General features: G+C 39.2%; 1 protein-coding gene across 1 annotated transcript in view; it reads left to right on the top strand.

The window, feature by feature from the left end:
* PCNX2 (pecanex 2) overlaps positions 1-18,472 on the top strand; it is a 151,669-nt gene that overhangs the window by 112,118 nt on the left and 21,079 nt on the right. Inside the window, exons 24-27 of the mRNA XM_061471262.1 lie at positions 60-118; positions 2,912-3,127; positions 13,188-13,441; positions 17,730-17,963. Of these exons, the coding sequence (XP_061327246.1) occupies positions 60-118; positions 2,912-3,127; positions 13,188-13,441; positions 17,730-17,963 (763 nt within the window). The remainder of the gene's footprint in view (positions 1-59; positions 119-2,911; positions 3,128-13,187; positions 13,442-17,729; positions 17,964-18,472) is intronic.

An 18,472-nucleotide genomic window follows, 5' to 3' on the forward strand; every position in this document is an offset into this window, starting at 1 on the left:
AGTCTTATTTAAGAACAAAAGAAAAAAGAATTGGCTGTACAACATGTCTTTATTTCCAGCACCAAAAGATCGGACCATTCCAACACCAGACTGGCAATTCAGATCGAAAAGGATGGAGGTATGGCCTGGAAGTTTGGGTGTGTTGCTTGATTTGCAAAATGTGATTTATTTACACTGTTGAGGCTTTGCTGGGCAAGCTGAAGAGATGCAAAGGATTTAACTGCTGTGTGAACAAGCCAGAGCATTTTAAATGTAGTAGAGCATCGGTTTAAGTTGTGTGACTTGGTAAGTAAAGGTTTTGTTAAAAAGCAGCAGGTTAGTGGTGTCCTCACTGCTGGCAGGTATCACCTCTTCCCTGGGAGAAACCTTTCTGGAGATGGGGGAAAGGGAAATCAGAAAATTTGCAGGAGGGGGTAAAAAAAGAAGTAAGAAGGATGGTGGGCTTCTCCTCTGGGTGCCAGTGCAATAAATGAGCTCTGATCCATGGCAGTGTAAAGCACCTTCCTGGGCTGCACCAAGTGGTTCCTGTGAGGCTGGGAAGCGAGAGCATTTTTGAGGGAGACAGTGGACATGGAGAGTGTGTGGTACCTCAGCTGATGCTCTTCAGCACCTGGTGGGACAGAGCCCTTTCCACTGGAAATCAATACCAGTGTTTCATGCCAAATCCCCATTCCAGCAGGAGAAGCCAGGGTTTCATATATGAGTTTCTTCTGCTTTAGTGTTTTGCAGCTGGTTTTATTTTGCCCCTGAGGTATTAGGGGCTTCTATTGTAGAGGTATAAGATTACACTGTAATTATTGCTATTATATTTTTATTTACACACACACCCCCTTTTATCTTTATCCATTACATCAAGGCATGAAAAAATATGCATCTTTAAGCAGAAGTGGGTGTAATCCAGGGTGTTCAAGAAGGCAAGAGAGGTATTAGCAGTTTGAGGCATATATAATGCTCTTCCATTATTTATCATTTCAAGGCAGGGAGTTAAGATGTTTCCCAAGGCCATTCCGTCATCTGGTAGCAATAACCTTTAGCACTATTCTATATGCTAATAAGTTGATTATGTTTTACACCCCATAGCTCAAGCAAAACATTCCTTTGTGTGTGTGCTTAAAAGATTTAATTAGATGACTCATTCAGATTTTGACTAAATGTACTCTGGAAGGTGTATAGCTGAGTATGTCTGTATGTGCATACACACCTGCATGTACATCCATACCACACTGGATGCATAATGGCCTTGGTGATGAAAAGCAGTGTAGCAACATGCTCATTCCTGCTCTTCTGCTGAGGAGCAATTTGTAGGGGAAGCTATAGCCTGTCACCCTCTGGGTTTTTTCTCCTTGTTAGTTCTGCTTCTAAATATGCACATACATAAATATGCATGTACATCTGTACATGTGTATCCACATGCACGCTCGTGTATAGAAATACACCTACAAGATGTTGGTTTGTATGTATATATCTATTAATGCACCAGCATTTTAAAAATATTGAAGGTGAGATACTGGTGCATTACAGAAATGAAAAGCAGTTCTTGTGTCACATATGTATTATGTAAAAGAGTACAAGCACAGGACAGCACCATTATAGATTATGCAGCACTGTGTTCGCATTTGTGAAAGGTTCCTTCGCTTTCATGGATCACCGTCATGAAGTGCTACTTTTAATCCAGTTAAATGCCATAAACTTTTAGGAGATGACACTTCCAGACTGTGATGGGGTGAAGAACTGGTAACAAGCAATGTGTAATTGGACAGCTACTACTTTTAAACAAGTGGTAGCAATTCTAGTTTTATTCTTTCTTGATATACTCAGAGAACTCTTGTAAAATATATATCTTCATCTTAAGTACCAACAGATACTTCATGGAAAAGCCTTTGTGGAAAATTCCTGTCCTGGAAGACTAAAAGAAAAAAATCTGACCAAAATTCCTGGAAGCTGGAATATCTCAGAAATAACAGTCAGATTTAAGCTTATGGGCTGAAATAATGATGGTTTCTGGGTTCTTAAATTAAGGACAATATGTTGACATAAACTTAGCATTGCAGAAACTTTCAGTGGAGCTAAAAAATTCTTGCTGTTGTAAAATATGGAGGTGATTTAATTTGGCCTGAAATAAGTCTTAGCACTAATTTGAGGTTCTCTTTACACTATTCTTAATATGAAACAAAAGTTTCATGCTTGGTTCTCTGAGAGCTAAAAGCCACCTGGGAAATACAGATTCTATAAAGTCTGAGGAAAATACCCAGCTAGAAGAAGAAGCTTTATGCAGGAACAAAAAAGAATCATAGAATCATAGAATAGTTAGGGTTGGAAAGGACCTTAAGATCATCAAGTTCCAACCCCCCTGCCGTGGGCAGGGAGACCTTATGCTAAACCATATCACCCAAGGCCTCATCCAACCTGGTCTTGAACACCACCAGGGATGGAGCATTCACAGCCTCCCTGGGCAACCCATTCCAATTCCTCACCGCCCTAACAGGAAAGAATTTCCTCCTTATATCCAATCTAAACTTCCCCTGTTTAAGGAGGTGATCCTGCCCCTCTACTCTGCTCTTGTGAGACCTCAGCTGGAGTATTGTGTGCAGTTCTGGTGTCCTCAGCATAAAAAGGACATGGAACTGTTGGAACAAGTCCAGAGAAGGGCCACGAGGACGATCAGGGGACTGGAGCACCTCCTGTATGAAGACAGGCTGAGAAAGTTGGGGCTGTTCAGCCTGGAGAAGAGAAGGCTGCGTGGAGACCTCATAGCAGCCTTCCTGTATCTGAAGGGGGCCTATAGGGATGCTGGAGAGGGACTCTTTGTTAGGGACTATAGTGATAGGACAAGGAATGTGGGATTTTATGCAGAATGGCTCAGTGTACTATAAATGTTCTTCTTTACAAATGTTTGCTGCTCTGGTTGCAGGAAATGATGACAATAATCTCAACTCCATTTTTTATGAGCATCTGACAAGATCTCTGCAGGAGTCTCTTTGTGGAGATTTGATTCTGGGCCGCTGGGGAAACTACAGCACAGGAGACTGTTTTATTCTGGCATCGGATTATTTAAATGCCTTTGTGCACTTGATTGAAATTGGAAATGGCCTTGTCACCTTTCAGCTCAGAGGGCTGGAATTTCGAGGTAAGGAACCTTGATGATTTAAATAACAGCGAAACCAGCAACAAGCCCTGTCTGACCTTTTCATCTCTCACAACCTCTATAGCAGGACTTAGAGTTTAAGGACCTTTCTCTCTCTCTTTTAACAAATACTTGTCTGTTTGTCTAAAAGCTCTGTACTTCTTTGTATTATGGTCTGAATAACAATGTTTTGAAGCCTAGATGTTCAGAAATTTGGAGTCATGTTCTGCAATATCATAAGACTTTCAGAAAGGAGGCACACTGAGTTATTTGCTTGGTTCACAGATCTTTTAGGTTATGATTAGTTATGTTTTCAGATTATTTCTTTGAAAAATTAAGTTATTCTTAAATTTGATCAACCACCCAAAACTTGTCTTGGAAAAAAACCTAAATATCATTAGACACCTCCCATGGAAAGCCACCTGTGTCAGATCATGGAAGATGCTGGTGCTGAGATGGTCTCTGTCACAGCAAAAGAGGAGAACACAGGCAAGTCAATCAGGGTTTCATATTTCTATTATTTAGAAAGTGCTGACTTCAGTTGAAGTGACCTTACTTTGTTCCTGCTTGGTATATTCCTCTGTTAGGACACTTCTCTTTTAAGGAATGGCAGTTGTGTCCCTGTCCTTGGTGGTGTGGCTTTTGCGAGGCCAGTTGCTCATAGTGTCATACTCCTTCCTTTTTGTCTGTTGCTGTCCCTGGAGTAGGAACTAAAATGAAAGTAAACTCACAAAACTTTTAAACAGCTTGTAAATTTTGCTCATGCTACACATGTTGCTTCCTGGGTTTGCCACTTACATTTGTAACCTTCAGAGATAACACTTTGCAATTGCAGGTGACGGGAGTTTTGAAATCCCAGAATAAACAGTTTTCCAGTCTCCATGGCTGAGCAACCAATGGGCAGTGTGTAGAGGAGTGTATAATCAAGGCGACTTTTCAACAAGATTAAGTATGAGAAAATAGGATACAGACTGCCTCTTTGAATGCACTGAGGTGTAGGAGGATTAGACGAGGAAATAACGTGTGGGCTCAAATCTTGACTCTATGACAGGCTCCCTGTAGGATGTTGAACAGGTTGCGGTAAATGCTCAGTGTTCATTTTCCTTCTTCTATGGTGGGGATGAAGATCACACTCCTGTGTCTTAAGAAAGGGTATGTAGAAAACAGTAACCTGAAACAGCTTGGTATTGTAGTATCTGAAGAGATACGTGTTCGATAAAAAGGCAGGTTATAAGAAAAAGCAACTGGAAAGAGAAATCATTTCTTTATTAGCCTCGTAATTTCTTGTTTATAATGATGATGATATATGTGTGGATTTGTGGCTTTCTTCAACTTCAAAGACATCTGTGAAAGTATTATCTTCTTGTGTGCCTACAAGGTGAGCTGTGCTGCTGCTGTGTCAGAGAGAAGTGCTTAGGTTAAGTACCATATAGAGTCCACGGGTACTTAAAGGAAGTAAATTAAAAGCTTATTTTGGATAGATTTGGAATTTGCTATTACTTCTTTCAAATCCAGGCCAGACAAATGCAGATTTATATTGTTCTGCAAGAACAGTTAAATACTGCAGCAGTACAAATCTCTTGGTCACAGTACCGCTGGTTTCACAGGCCAGTAAATCTCAGAGATAATTGCTTTTTTCTTTTTTTCCTGAAGACATTTTTAGTCCGCCTGTCCCTTCTGGTTCCTCTTCTGTTGCTCACAGCCATAATTCCTAATGGAAACTCTGAAATAAAAAAAATAGTTCATTCGTTTCTGCAGATCTGAAAAGTGACTTTAAGGAGGGATTTATGCATGTTAAAGAAGAGTTGTACCTTGGACACTGTTGACAGTTTGTTCAGGTTTGTTGGGATTTGGGGTAAGCAGGAGCATTTATGTTTCCATTAACTTGCATTCTAATTTTAGAAAATTATTCTTGCTGTTCATTCTTTTGTGTTAAGTTCACGGTAGGATCTGAAACACACAGAAGAAAGAAATCTCATTTTTATAATGAAATTACATGACTTTCGTGAACTTTTTTTCTCCTCTATGCAGTTGCTACCTACTTCTGGGTCCCTATCCATCATCACCATCCCCAGATAGATCCAGAAAAGTAAATCTTGGAAACAGAGATGAAAAAACATGAGAGGATCCTCAAACCATGTGTTAGCTGGATAAAAAGCCTAGCAGATGGGTTGAGTGAACTGGAAGTTGAATGGTGAACAACTAGTTTTGTTGTTAAAGTGGTATAGTTCTAATGCAAAGTGGTTTGGGAAGAACTTGGTCTGACTCTGAGCCAGTATGGTTCATTACCGGGCGAGTGCCATTTTGCATTTTGATCAGAGAGCAAAGTTCAAAAATTGCAATCAAGGCATCTCTGGATTCCCTTAAATCAAAGTTTAAGTAATTAAATGGGTCTGAAAATTGACCTTTCCATGCAGGTTATCTAATGCTGTTCAGTGTTAGTACTGTAGCTGTTTCACTTTGTGAATAGATCCAACATGTTTGCTGGCTGCACTAGGCTGTCCCAAGGAAGCTGAGATTGAGCTGAAACTCTTCCTTGGCAGGTTTTCTGTGTTCCTTCCTTTGAGTGGGATCGCTGCCTGCAGGGGCAGGTAGTTAGAGTAGGCTGTGCCCACGCAGTAGCAAGAGCTAGCTCCTGCACAGACCAGGCACATTCTTCCCCACTGCATATCTTGCAAATAGCTGGTGTGGGGTACAGCTGAATAGAGTAGGGTGTTTTTCTGCACAAGTGGGAAGAGAGTATGCAACTGCCCTGGAAAAACCTGGTAGTTTGCAAAGTCAAGAGGGAGTTGTTAAGCGCTATGCTTATTTCCCCTGCTTTGGGCATCTTACGTTCTTATTTTTAGTCATCCGGTCAGGCACTGCTTTTCGTATAGGACCTTGATTCCTTTTCATTGTGCAGAATGGTTTCCCACAGAGAGGGGAAAAAAGGGCCAGAGGAGGAACTTGAAATCTGTAATTTCTGAGCTTTGGCTGCTTGACTTCAGTTTTAAACAAGTAATTTTAATTGAGGGCCCTAAAAATCTGCTCTTCCTTAAATAGGAAGTCTGTGTTTGCTTTGGAAATGAGTGAATCACAACAGTGTTCTCTGTGCCTGTGACTGTGTTCTGTTTGTGAGTAAACCAAAAACAATATCTGCATTGTGGAGCTCTGGATTTTCCTATGGGTGTTTCTCACTGTGTTAGCTGAAAAGCTGTGCTAGCAATACTGCCACAGTAGTGGCTGAAGAAGGGGTCATAGAGTCTTCTGATTTAAGTGTACTGGCAGCAGGAGGTACTGCCTCCTCAGTTTGCAGGCCAGCCTAATTGGGAATTGGCATTATAAATGACTGATCCAGATGTCTTTCTAACTGTATGTAATAGAAGTATTTGACTCAGATTTTAAATGAACACCACCACCACCACCACCACTGCCCCCTCCGAAACCCTGCAGGCAGAGCAAAAAGATACAGGCTGACAGAAGGAAGTCAGCAAAGCTTGGATTCCTCTCATCCTTCTTTAGTCCTGTTCAATTTAAGCACTTTGCATGAATTAGTTCTTCATTCTCCCTTTCTACAGGCAGAGATGTGATGAGTCTCCGTCGTGTCATTCATCCTGTGTGTCAAGCAGGGGGGAGGCTCAATACCTCCAGGCACTGAGAGGAGACACCCAACTCAACTCCTCCTTTATTGAAAATGAAGAGAGTGTAGTAATGAGCTCAGATCCAGTGAAAACTTTCAAGTAGCTGCACGTTGGTTTTGGGGAATCAAGCCTTTCAGTAACTTAACTTTACTGTCTGTGTTAGACCACAGCAGTATGCTAAAAGCAGCCTGCCAGAAGAAATACATGATGTATCATTTAATTTGAAAGGAAGAAAAGGGAAAACCCACAACCAGGGAACAAGAAGAAAGAATGTCAAAATATCTAGTTCACTGTAGAACAAGGAAGACTTAAAAAAATTTTCTGTCTAGTCTGTGCCTCTATAAGGTGTATTTTGGAGAATATCTCCTTAGGCATTACACATGTGCAGAAACCATGTATGAATGGCAGTGCTGAAATATTGAGGAGACCTTTCCTCTATCATGCCCAGTATTCTTCTATCATGTAATTAACTTCTAAATATCTGCTGTGACTTTTTGTTACTGCATGTTGCACATGCAATATTCATGCTTCAATTGGAGCTTCATTAGATGAATCAAGGAAAGAAGCACAGAGCAGACACAGATGTAATTGTACGTAGTAAAGGCAGCTGTGACAGCAGGGTTGGATTGCCTGTGGGGCTTTCTCTGTGTTAGCAAACTTATTTCCCACGCAAAATGGTGTATGAACACAGCCAGTTTAGGGTATATGCTTCAGGCACAGTACTGATGTCTAAGAAATATGGACAGTTACTCATTTCTGCAGCGTATGTGTATGCTGCATGATTTTTTACAATAACAAGTACATTACCAGCATAAGGAATATTTATTGGTGTTTTATTTTCCTGTCTGAAGGCTCTGTAGTGCTAGCAAGAAGAATTATTTGTTTTAAAAGTGGTTGCAACTTTACTTTTTGCTTTTACAAGTGAATTCTTGCTGTTGGAAAATAGAAGTACCCACCTTCATGTCTTCCCTAAAACCACACTTGAGGTATGTTCAGTGTGTGCACCAGACCAAAAGGTATTGATAAATTACAAGGATTTCAAGGGAAAGCTGCTATTTTTAACACATCTCTTTGGAGAGAAGGTTAAAACCCAAAAAATAGATTGTTCATGGGAAATAACAAAGGCTGAGGGACGCAATGCTTGCCAGTATTAGAGGCAAGAACAGAAAGAGTACAGAGGGTTTTCTTTAATCTTGGTGATTTAATTGGGAGAATTGGCATGGAACAGGGAAGAGAATTTGTTGTATGCAGGTAATCTTTCTAGATGTGTAATGATGCTCTAACAGTAGAAGCCACTTAGGAATTTCAAATAGCCTTAGAATAGTTTCTGTAACACAGAGTAGACTAAATATTTGATATTTTTTTTCACTTTCCTCCCTTCCAAAATGTTATATGTGTATATGGGTACAATGGCGAAGAGTTTTGGAAGGAAGGAAAATGTTGTTAGACGCACTGCAACCTTTTCATTGGGAAAACGTTTTTGCCAGAAATAGGATGCTGCATCTTGCTTTGCACTCCGGAATAGGTGACGTGAAAGGTTTTCATGGTATTTGGTACCTGCAAGTTTAACAATCAACATCCTTAGAGAATTCTTTCTTCTGCCTGGGCTTCCATAATGTGCCCCTGTGGACCAAGAAAATGGAAGATTTCTGAGGAGAGGGGATGCCTGTTAGTAGAGCAACTGATCTGGTTTAAAAAAACAGACTATTTTTCAGGCATCCAAGCACCTGAAGGAGCTGAAAACCGAAGCACAGTTTTATAACTAACAGCTTTGATCTTTTGAGAAATTGATACTGGTTTTTAATTTCTGAGATATTTGTTTGAAACAACCTGAAACTATCAGAGCCTGTAAACTACTCTTCTTAATCCCAATTCCACAAGGAAGGAGCCAAAACTGTTGCTGGTTTCCAGATTGTGTCCAGTTCTGGGGTTCATGAGTTTCCATTTGGGAACTGTTTGCTCCTCTTTGAAGTATTTGTTGTTCTGTGTTTCTTGTTGTTCTTTGTTGCTTGTTTCAGGAGAGGATGTCCTTTCAATGGCTGTAATTATGCTTTTCGTGCTTCTTCCGGGTGATAATTTACTGATTATTAGGTTGCTAGCCTGAGCAGAGAAGTGTTGGGTGAGAAAGAGCCTTATCTGTCAGAATTTGGGACTACTCGGATTTGCAGCAGAACTTGGTGGAGCAGAGTCAGATATTTCCACTGTAATGCATGTATTTCTAAAATACTCGTGTGGAGGAGAGTGATTTATGATCTTTTTAACATCTGTGGGGTGGGGTCAGTTCTTTAATCCTATGAGCCCTTTCTATATACATTTGTACCCTACTTGTTTATGATTGTCAGTGATCCTTAGTGCTCAGCCTATTGCTACCTTAGTCAAAATAATTAGTTCCCATTCTGGATGTGCTGGTAAACTATAGTGTTTTGTGAAAGTTAAAATAGCTTCTAGAAGTATGCTTTTCCTTTCACTCACTGAATTTTCAAAATTGAATTCAAAAGCACCCTATGATTTCAGCCTTAAATTTTAGAAGGTTGGGTCATTAATTTAGGTTTATTTCATGTATCCTCTTGAAGTGAGATTGCAGTCTATAGTTTCAATTTTCTCATTTCCATTTAGGTCAGCTCATTCTGGCTCTGCACAAGTCAGTCCTCAAATCCTGATGTGTCAGAAAAATAGAAAAAGCTCCAAGTTCTCACCCTGATTTTCTCTTGAGCTCACATAGATTGACCTTGCTTTGTTCAACTGGCACATGTTTTTGCATTGATGGGTTTTTGGCACCCCTCCAGTGTTAGATATCTTACAAATGAATCGGTCTCTGTACTCACAAGGGTCACAGTGAATCACTAAGTTTGAGTGAAGTGGAAGAGCTTGTTTTCTTTCTACTGCAGAAATAAATGTAAAAAAATGTTTTCCCTCAGATTTTAGGATGACTAATTAGCAGTGAAAACATTTTCCTATATTTTAATATTTAATGGTACTACAGTTAATTATATTGCAGAACTGAAGTGCATGTTCCGCTCCCTGCTTTTTGGTTTTGATGAATAATTCTGCCAGAGTTGCTTGAACTTGATAATTTTTTGAGAAGCAATATAAAAATTGTAATTGAAATCATCAACTTACAACATATGCATAAAAGTTTAGAGTCATCCTTCTGTAAATGATATACACAAATGCTTAACATCACTTATTGTGACTTATATCTTTTGGCTCAATGCATAAAGCTGAGCACATGCTCTTAGTGTCTTCAGTACCAGTGTCTAGCATAACGGACCAAAAAGGACTGATGCAGGCACTGGTAAAATGAAATTTCTCAGTAATATGCAAGTCTGTGGCACTGAAATCCAGCCAGTGTGTTATGAATTAAAGTAAGGCTCAATTAAAGATGAATGTTACTGGCAGTCTTTCTAGACTGCAAGAATTGGGAGGGAACCAACATGTACTTGAGCATCAAGCGTGCATTTTGTCGTTGCAGACTTGAGTCCTTTTACTAGATGTCACTTGGAAATGCTTATCAGCAGCATGATGACAGGGATAGGGATTTGGTGTCTTGTCAGAGCACTGGCCATGGTTCAGGTTACACCTTTAAACTTAACAGGGATACCCCAAAGGCTGTGCAAGCTGTCAAGACGCTGAATCCCCAAGGTGGTAGTACCCAAGTCCATCAAACAACTTTTGTTAAGTTAGTGCCTGTTTGCCAGATGTTGAAGACCACAGCCCTAATTTCATGCTTTGGAATAAATCTGCAAAATGACCACATGAGCTCCTTTGGTTGGTTCTCAAAGCTTTTGTAATAACACAGTCCCAGTTAGAATGCTTGCCACGTTCAACATCGATTGTGCCCACTGCAATATGATTTTAACTTTAGTTCATTAAAATTACCTAGCAAAGATGAGTTGCAGACATTTTTACCTGTTGAATTAGCCGAGAATGCAGGTAATTGTTCTAGCATCTTCTTCTGTTTGCTATGCATGTGATGACAGCTTCCCTCAAACACTGAGGGTCTCTTAAATTCACTTATTATTTGCTTGCCAGTCTCATTAGGCCCCATATTTTGCAAAATATGTGGCTTAAGAAAACTAATAATTACAGAATCTGCAGTAATAGTATTTGGTATTTATTAATAGAGATAAGACAGTGCACACAGAAACAACCAGCATCCTGTAGGAATGAAATGCTATATTTCCATGCCAAAAGAAGAAAAGATTGATTTAAGACTAGAGTTACGTAGTCTGAGCAAAGCCAGCTCTAATTCCCTTAGCTGGAAGGCCTTCAGTGGCAACTGTTTATTAGGCTTGTGTTTTTCATCACTTATAAACATTTGGCAATACTTAATTTAGAACCTGTGACAAAGTTGTATCTTCTGTTAAATTCAGTTTCATACTGAGAGACCTTTAAGCTTTCAAAAATAAACATAACAGCAATAGTAACAGCACCAGCATGGAACAGTCATTTTCCTCTTTCTGAGCTGCATACAAAGGAATATGCCTTTCCCTGTTTGAGTACGATGTATTTTGACTTGACTTCAGCAAAGCATCCACTGACCCAGAGCAGTTGCTGCTTGTTTGTTGTTGAGCAGTAAGTGCTAATTCATGTAGAAATCTGTGAAATACGTAGCAGAAGCAGTCCAGTTCATGTCCAGACCAACTGGGAATGTCAGCTTGATAGGTCACGTTTTGTACTTTGTAGTGATGTCAAAAGTAAAGATGTTTATATTTGAGTGAGTTGAAGGCATTTAATAATTTGCAATATTGTCCAAGTCCAAGGAGGAATATGCATCAGTGTGTGAACAACACTGCATACACAGTATAAATTTTCACTCAGAAAACTGGACGGAGAACACTGGAATATACTGGATCTTTTCCCCCCGCATTTCTTAGGGCTACAATCCTGTATTTTCTCACACATTACCTTCAGATCTTTCTGTTCTTCTTTTTTTCTTGTATGTTTTTGCTTGATGTCGATACATTTTAGAAAGTGTACAGACAAAAAAGAGAAAGTGATAACCAATACTTCAACATATTTAGTTATATTTTAAAAGGCTTTCTTAGTCCCGAGAAAGGCATATGCTGAGTACTACTTCAATTGGTACAAACGTAAAGTCCACAGATTGTTGACCAGACAGTTGTAATGGGACCCGGGTAGACAGTCAAGGGCTGTCATCACGCTCCACAGAAAGCTGCGTTTGGGATGCTGCCTTGCTCCAGGCTTTCTTTCAGGGTGCTGGCAAACTGCAGGCAATTGGAGCTGGCACTGTTCTTTCTTGGTCCAACATTCAGATGATGAATATAACCGAATTATTCTCCCATTTACAGTGACACAACAGAACAGGTATGTTGGGCCTGGTGGGGGGTTCATAGCTGTTGAACTGCAGCACACTGTCTAGCACTTTCTTCTCCTCTTGAGACCATTTGGAAGCTGATGGAGCCAGCTCTCTTGTGGGGTGATACTGAAACTTTGGCAGAAGTCCCGTGTGAGATTTATGTGCAACTTGCATCATAGGAATGGCCTTGAAAGATGGTTTATGTATAAATTCAGTGGAGAATAACTTCTGCAACAGCCCACAGAAAGTAAATTTAAAAGACCCATACGTCAAGAACACAGAACCCACATATTTAGAGAACAGGGGAGTGTGGGAGGTTGCGCAGGTGTCCACCTTGGTTCTGATTTGCAGTGCTCTACATGGTGTAGACACCGCGTTCATAGACTTCAAATCCCGAAGGGCTCAGCTTGACCATCTAGTGTGCACAGCACAGGCTAGAAATGCAGATCTGTGGTTTCTGCATCTGCCTCAGGACTTTTTTTTCAGTTAACATCTCTTTTTCAGAAAGATTTACTCTATTTTGATGTAAAGCCTGTGTAATAGGCTAATTAAAAAGCTGCTCTGTCTTCATGATATACTAACACTAGTGCTATTCATTAGAGATGTTTGATCTGGAGTAGCTTTTACTCTAGTGGGAGAGGGTGGATGTTATTTTTGGAACCTGCTTTCCAAATTAGTTTGCTAAACCCCAGATTTTACAAGTGCTCTGGCACACTGCAAAATCTTTGTTTGCATCCTGTACGTTACTTGAAGAAGCAGACTGAGACTTGGGTCAATTTTCTTAATGTGCCTGATGGAGCAGGATTCTTGAGCGTTGATTACTGGTGAGATTCTATTAAGGCAGAAGCTGTGCTCTGTAGTTTAGCTCAGATCAGAACTGAACACCTAGAACATTAGATCAGGCCCTTTGGCTTTTGTAGGTGATAGTAAATAAATAATATACAGCTCTTTATTTGCTACTGTTCACAGATCAATTGGCACATCTAATATCTTGACATAGCTCTTTCTATTAGATTTGCTAAATTCATAGAGCCTTCAGTTGTACTTTTTCAGCTTGGAAGAAGTCCTTTGTTTCCTCCTCCCCCAATAACTGGCAGCATACTCTCTTTTTCTCACTGCCAAGGGACATATTGCCAGCAGAGAGAAGTGGAAGCTATAACAGAAGGAGATGAAGACAATGAAGGCTGCTGCTGTTGTAAGCCGGGGCACTTGCCTCATTTGTTGTCATGTAATGCAGCCTTTAACCTCCGATGGCTGACATGGGAAATAACACGAACCCAGTACATCCTGGAAGGATATAGCATCATTGATAACAACGCTGCGACAATGCTGCAAGTGTTCGATCTGCGGAGAATACTTATTAGATACTATATAAAGGTAAACTCCTTGGCAAAGTGTACTTTATTCCTAGGCAGGTTTGTAAAATTGAGAGAACTCTCTGGCTGGCTACAGAAGAAAGAGCGTTTGAAGTTTTTTACTTTGTATTTATTCACTTGCACTACTGGCAGTCAGACTGACTTGATGTTAGATGGGGATAATTAATTCATATCTCCCTTTGCTACATTTGATTCTGACAGCTTATACTTACAGTTAGTACAGAAAATCGGAGGCATGCTTAAGCAGAAATCAAGAAGGTGAGTTAACATCCTCTAGCGATAAAGTCAGAGGAAGCATCCTTACAAAGCAAAACTTCACTGACAGTTTGTTATTTCTTCTTGACTTGGTCTTTCCACTGTTTTTTCTGGCAAACCCAGAAAAGAACAACAAGCATAAAGTTCTTGGGAAACCTCTAAAGAGCTGTTTCTCAAATGTACTTTCATAATAGTGCAAACCCCCTTTTTACCTGCTGTTTTACATATATACCACAACACATCTTGTTTTATTCCATTGATTAAACAGTAATTCATTTACATCACTTCTATATTTGTGCTGTTATTAAGATCACAATGATCACACAGACATTATTTGTCAAAATAATTGAACCTTAAAATCTAGCATGAGATCTTCATCCTTTACCAGATGGTTTCCAGTCCAGCAAACGAAGACGTTGCTGAGCTTCATTGTATTCTACTGAATCAGCAAGAGCCAAATTCTGCCTCCTATCCCACTGGTACTGCCACAAAGCCAGTCACTAAAGCTCCCAACCATCGCTGACATCTCCTTCCTACTTACATCTCTGCAGCTGTAAAAATCCTGTCTAACTTTGAGAGACCTGTTGTAAATAAATTAATCACCTTTTTTTTTGCAAGTGAGCCAATGCAGTAAAACCAGGATTGTTGCCTCACAAAGCTGCTTTGATCATGGAGGCGACTACTTTGTAAAATGCAGACTGGGATTTCATAAATAATTTTACAGGCAGTAGGGCCTGGTAGCCAACCTGCTTGTTTAATTAACTAATTAGAAACAAAACTGCATGTGAGAATGAGTTTTTCATTTCAGAAGTGGGGTTTGTGGCTATAAATTAAATTGGTTTTAAGTATTGTATCTGAACTAAAAAATAAAACAACCAAAAAATTGTATCTGAACTAAAAGAACAAAAACAACAAACCACCAAACTTCTTTAAACTCTAATGAATATATTGCTACAATTGTTTCATTCTACTTCAGAAAGTAACCTGGACACAAATGGGTGCAAGCTGATATATGACTCAGCTTCTGATGTTGAATAAGACTGAAAAAAATCTCAGTCTAAGCTGCTGTTTAAACTCAGCAGCTTATTAGTTTTTATCAGTGAAGAATTGTGCATTGTAGACTGGAACTTTTTTATTGCTTTTAAGTCAATTAATATGTAGAGGACTTGTAAGGTTCATCACATGGGAAGTGAAACTTAACTGAAAGTTAGCTTAGGGCTTCTGGTTCTGGATATAGCTGAGAAGCAGCTGACATAGGTAGGATCACTTAGACAAACTTTTGTCTCATTGATAGAGGTGTGGCTCATTGATCTGGTTTTGAGTAAAAGGGAGGTGGGTTTAACAGGCTCCACACTACTGCGGTATGCTGGGGCTCCATCTCCACTGTATGCAGATGTTGCTATGTCCACAACCTACTTTGAAGATGTGAAAATCAAATCTCTTTTGGTCAGATTTAGTTGAACCAGTGCAATAATGCTGCATTGACATGTCTTCATTTTCAGACAGAAGTCGGTCTTTTAATCTACTTGTCATTTTAGGGAAGGATCAACACAAGATAATAAATAATAACCTGTTAGCAGTTTTGATATTAGCCTGGGCTGGAGGTCTCTTCGGTAAAGGGAGAGCATGCTCAGGAGATCCCTTCTTTAGAATGGCGCTTCCCAAAAGACAGCTATATGGAGATTTTCCCCTCCTGTTCTTCAGGTTATTGGTTTCTTCCATAAAGAGCTTTGATAAGATTTGGTAAAATCCTTAGCACACCCTCAGAAGGTGAGAAGATCTTATTATGTATCAGATCAGCTTTCATCCTGTTTATTTAGTACTTACCTACAGATAAACAATATCAGAAAGAGAGTTGAGAATTCATTCCTTCCCCAGCTCTTTCTTATGGGGGAACCTTGAGCTGTATAGACCCTGCACAATTCCACTGTGAACATTGTAGAGCCCTGACATTTTCCTTTTAATTGCATAGGAAACTGATATTAAGAAGAACCCTAGTTAATGCAGAATTCAGGTCACATAAATCACAAACTCAAAAACACTTGGGCTAGAGTTTCTGCAGCAACTGCATTTCCATTGCACTCAGCATTTGGAGTGCTTCCAGTTTATTCCTTGTGGCTTACAATATTGTAAATATTTACCCCATTATTTCTGAATTGCCATATAGCTGAGGATGTATTTGTGCACAAAACAAAGAAGAGGAAGAGTTACTAAGAGCAGAATTTAATTAGGTGGCAGAAGTTCCTCCTCTTTTTATGTCTGATTGTAAGTCTGATTTTTCCCATCTGAGCCTGCTTCTCTGTAAACACAGGTGAGACTAATAAATAAAGCAAACTCTTATCTTGAAGATCAACAATGAAAATGTTATGCTTTGTTTCAGTTCTTCTGTCCGTCAAGAATAATTATCATATTGGTCTTTTAAACAATGAGTTGCACTGAGTGTCTTATTCCTAAGATGTATTTATTTCATTTGCAGTTTCAGTGACAGCCCAGAAAGGCCCATCTTTCTTCTTATAAAAGGATTTTATTCTCCACAAATAAAGTGGGTCAGCTCCTGTAGCCATTCTGCATGTCTTTTGAAATAATATCCTGCCCAGCTACTGTGAGATTTTTCCCTTGTGCCTCTTCCATCTTTTTTCAATATATTCTTATTTAAACGTATTTTAGTATTCGTGAGGTCTGCATTTGCTGAGTGCTGTGTTTCCAGCTCTCATTGTTTCTGCATGAATCTTTAAAAGACTGATTTGTTCTCCACAAGTCCAAAAGTTAAAGGTCCATCCTCAGTCTGTATCTGTCTGACTTGTCTTTTTCCTCTGGAGTTTAATTTTTCTCTTGCTTGTGTATTTTTCTGCAATTTGAAAGATAAACTGTGCAGGGCATCTGGGAGTTTTTGAAGGGCTGGGAGTGTTTCTGCCCTTTTTAATCCATCAGATTCTCATTTTATACATTTATTTGCTTAATAATATTTTAATTGCATGGGCAAAGTAGAACTACATCTTCAGTCATGTTCACTTGCTGCTCGTTTGCTTTGGAATCCAATTCTAAAAGAATATATTAGTATTATAATATAATTGTAAAACATTATAATGGGACTTTCCAGCTGATGCCACTTCCCATTGCAGTACTGTGTCTTCTCCTAAGTTTCATATTCTTTTGAAAATATGCTTTAAATTTGGTTCAGATAGATTATTTATTTATTTATTTATTTTATTTTATTATTAATCTGATGGCTCCATACACAGCAGTTAAAGGGGCCTAAATGTAGGAACTCAGGCATACCTTTGAGATACGAGTGTTGCTGCTTTCAAATATTTCTGCCTTTGGTAAAAGAGCTCCTGCAGAATGCTGCTTCTCCTTCAGTGCTTTAAAAGCAAATTCAGTTACATGACGTATCAGCTTCTGAACCTGACATACAAGAAAAATCCATTATTCTGTATGGCCTCATTGTGATGTTACTAAATACAAAAAGAAAACGGCAATTAAAACAGGTTTTCAGACTTGCGTTGTCAGATCCCACCCTTGTGGTTAAATCATGGTTCATGGAACTGTTTCTGTTAAAGAATTCGGAAAGCTTCATCCCCAGAAAACAGAAAGTTCATGGAGAAAAAAGAGAGTCGTGTTCTGAGCATGTAGCCAGCTACTACTGTGTTTTCAAAATATGCCTAAGCTTTATCAATATCACCTTCTTGGTGATAGACTATAGAACCCCACTAATATTCAGTAATTTATGCCTTTGAATCCTGGAACTCTGTATTCTTATCATAGCGTATTGTTTGTACTTATTTTTCTTTAAGTCAGAAGAGTATTAAAAGTGCGGCTTCTTTTTCTGTTGTCTTCTATTTAGATATCAGTTATTATCAGCATTCTAACTTGAAGAGTTTTGTGAAGCAATGATGCCAAGTAGTAAAAAATCAGAAAAATACGTACTATTATAGGTAGTTAATGTGGTCCTCTTTGATTTGCCCTGTTCTGTGCAAAATTTATCTGTTTTAATCAGAAGTAGAGTATCTAACGTTTGTGCATTTTGTCGACAGAGTATAATATACTTTACAGCAAGTTCTCCCAAAATCCTTGACTGGATAAAAGACGAATCCATCCAAAAGATATTGCAGCCTTATGCAAAGTGGCATTATATTGAACGTGACTTTGCGATGTTTAACATTAACATAGATGAAGATTATGTTCCATGTCTCCAAGGAATAACAAGAGCTAGTTTCTGCAGTGTTTATCTGGACTGGATTCAGTTCTGTGCAAGAAAAAGGGTGGAGGTAAGCTTGCATTTATTTATCTTTTGGTAGTCACAGTTTTAATTCCTGGGATGAGAGTTAAATGATGCATAGTTACTCTTCTGCTCGCTCAGGATTAATACAATAAAATTTATTTCATTTAAGCTGTCAAATTTTACATAAAGGGAAAATGCATATTTAATGGAATGGAAATATGTATTATGGAGACTACACCCATGCAAAATTTAAGAAGCATTAGTGTTTGAATACAGAACCACCTCCTTATTGTGCACACTTCCAACACTGTTCATTTCATTAGCTCTAGAATGCGCAGATACAACAAGTGCTTGCAGAAGTGCGAGCAGGGAATGTCATTCGGGGAAAGCTCCATTCAGGGAATGTCATTAGTCATTCAGTGTTACCGGTGTTGGGTCCCTTTGTACCCTTTCCAAAAATTTGCCTACATGTGGGTATAGCTGGTCTTCAGATGGTAGGGAAGTGCATAAGAAGCTCAGTGGTAGTAGAGGTCACCTCTTAGAGCTCATAATTCA

Source organism: Pezoporus flaviventris, unplaced genomic scaffold (genome assembly GCF_033815535.1).
Source record: "Pezoporus flaviventris isolate CSIRO_AGI_PZ_B2104156 unplaced genomic scaffold, CSIRO_AGI_Pfla_v1 ptg000066l, whole genome shotgun sequence".
Taxonomy (NCBI): domain Eukaryota; kingdom Metazoa; phylum Chordata; class Aves; order Psittaciformes; family Psittacidae; genus Pezoporus; species Pezoporus flaviventris.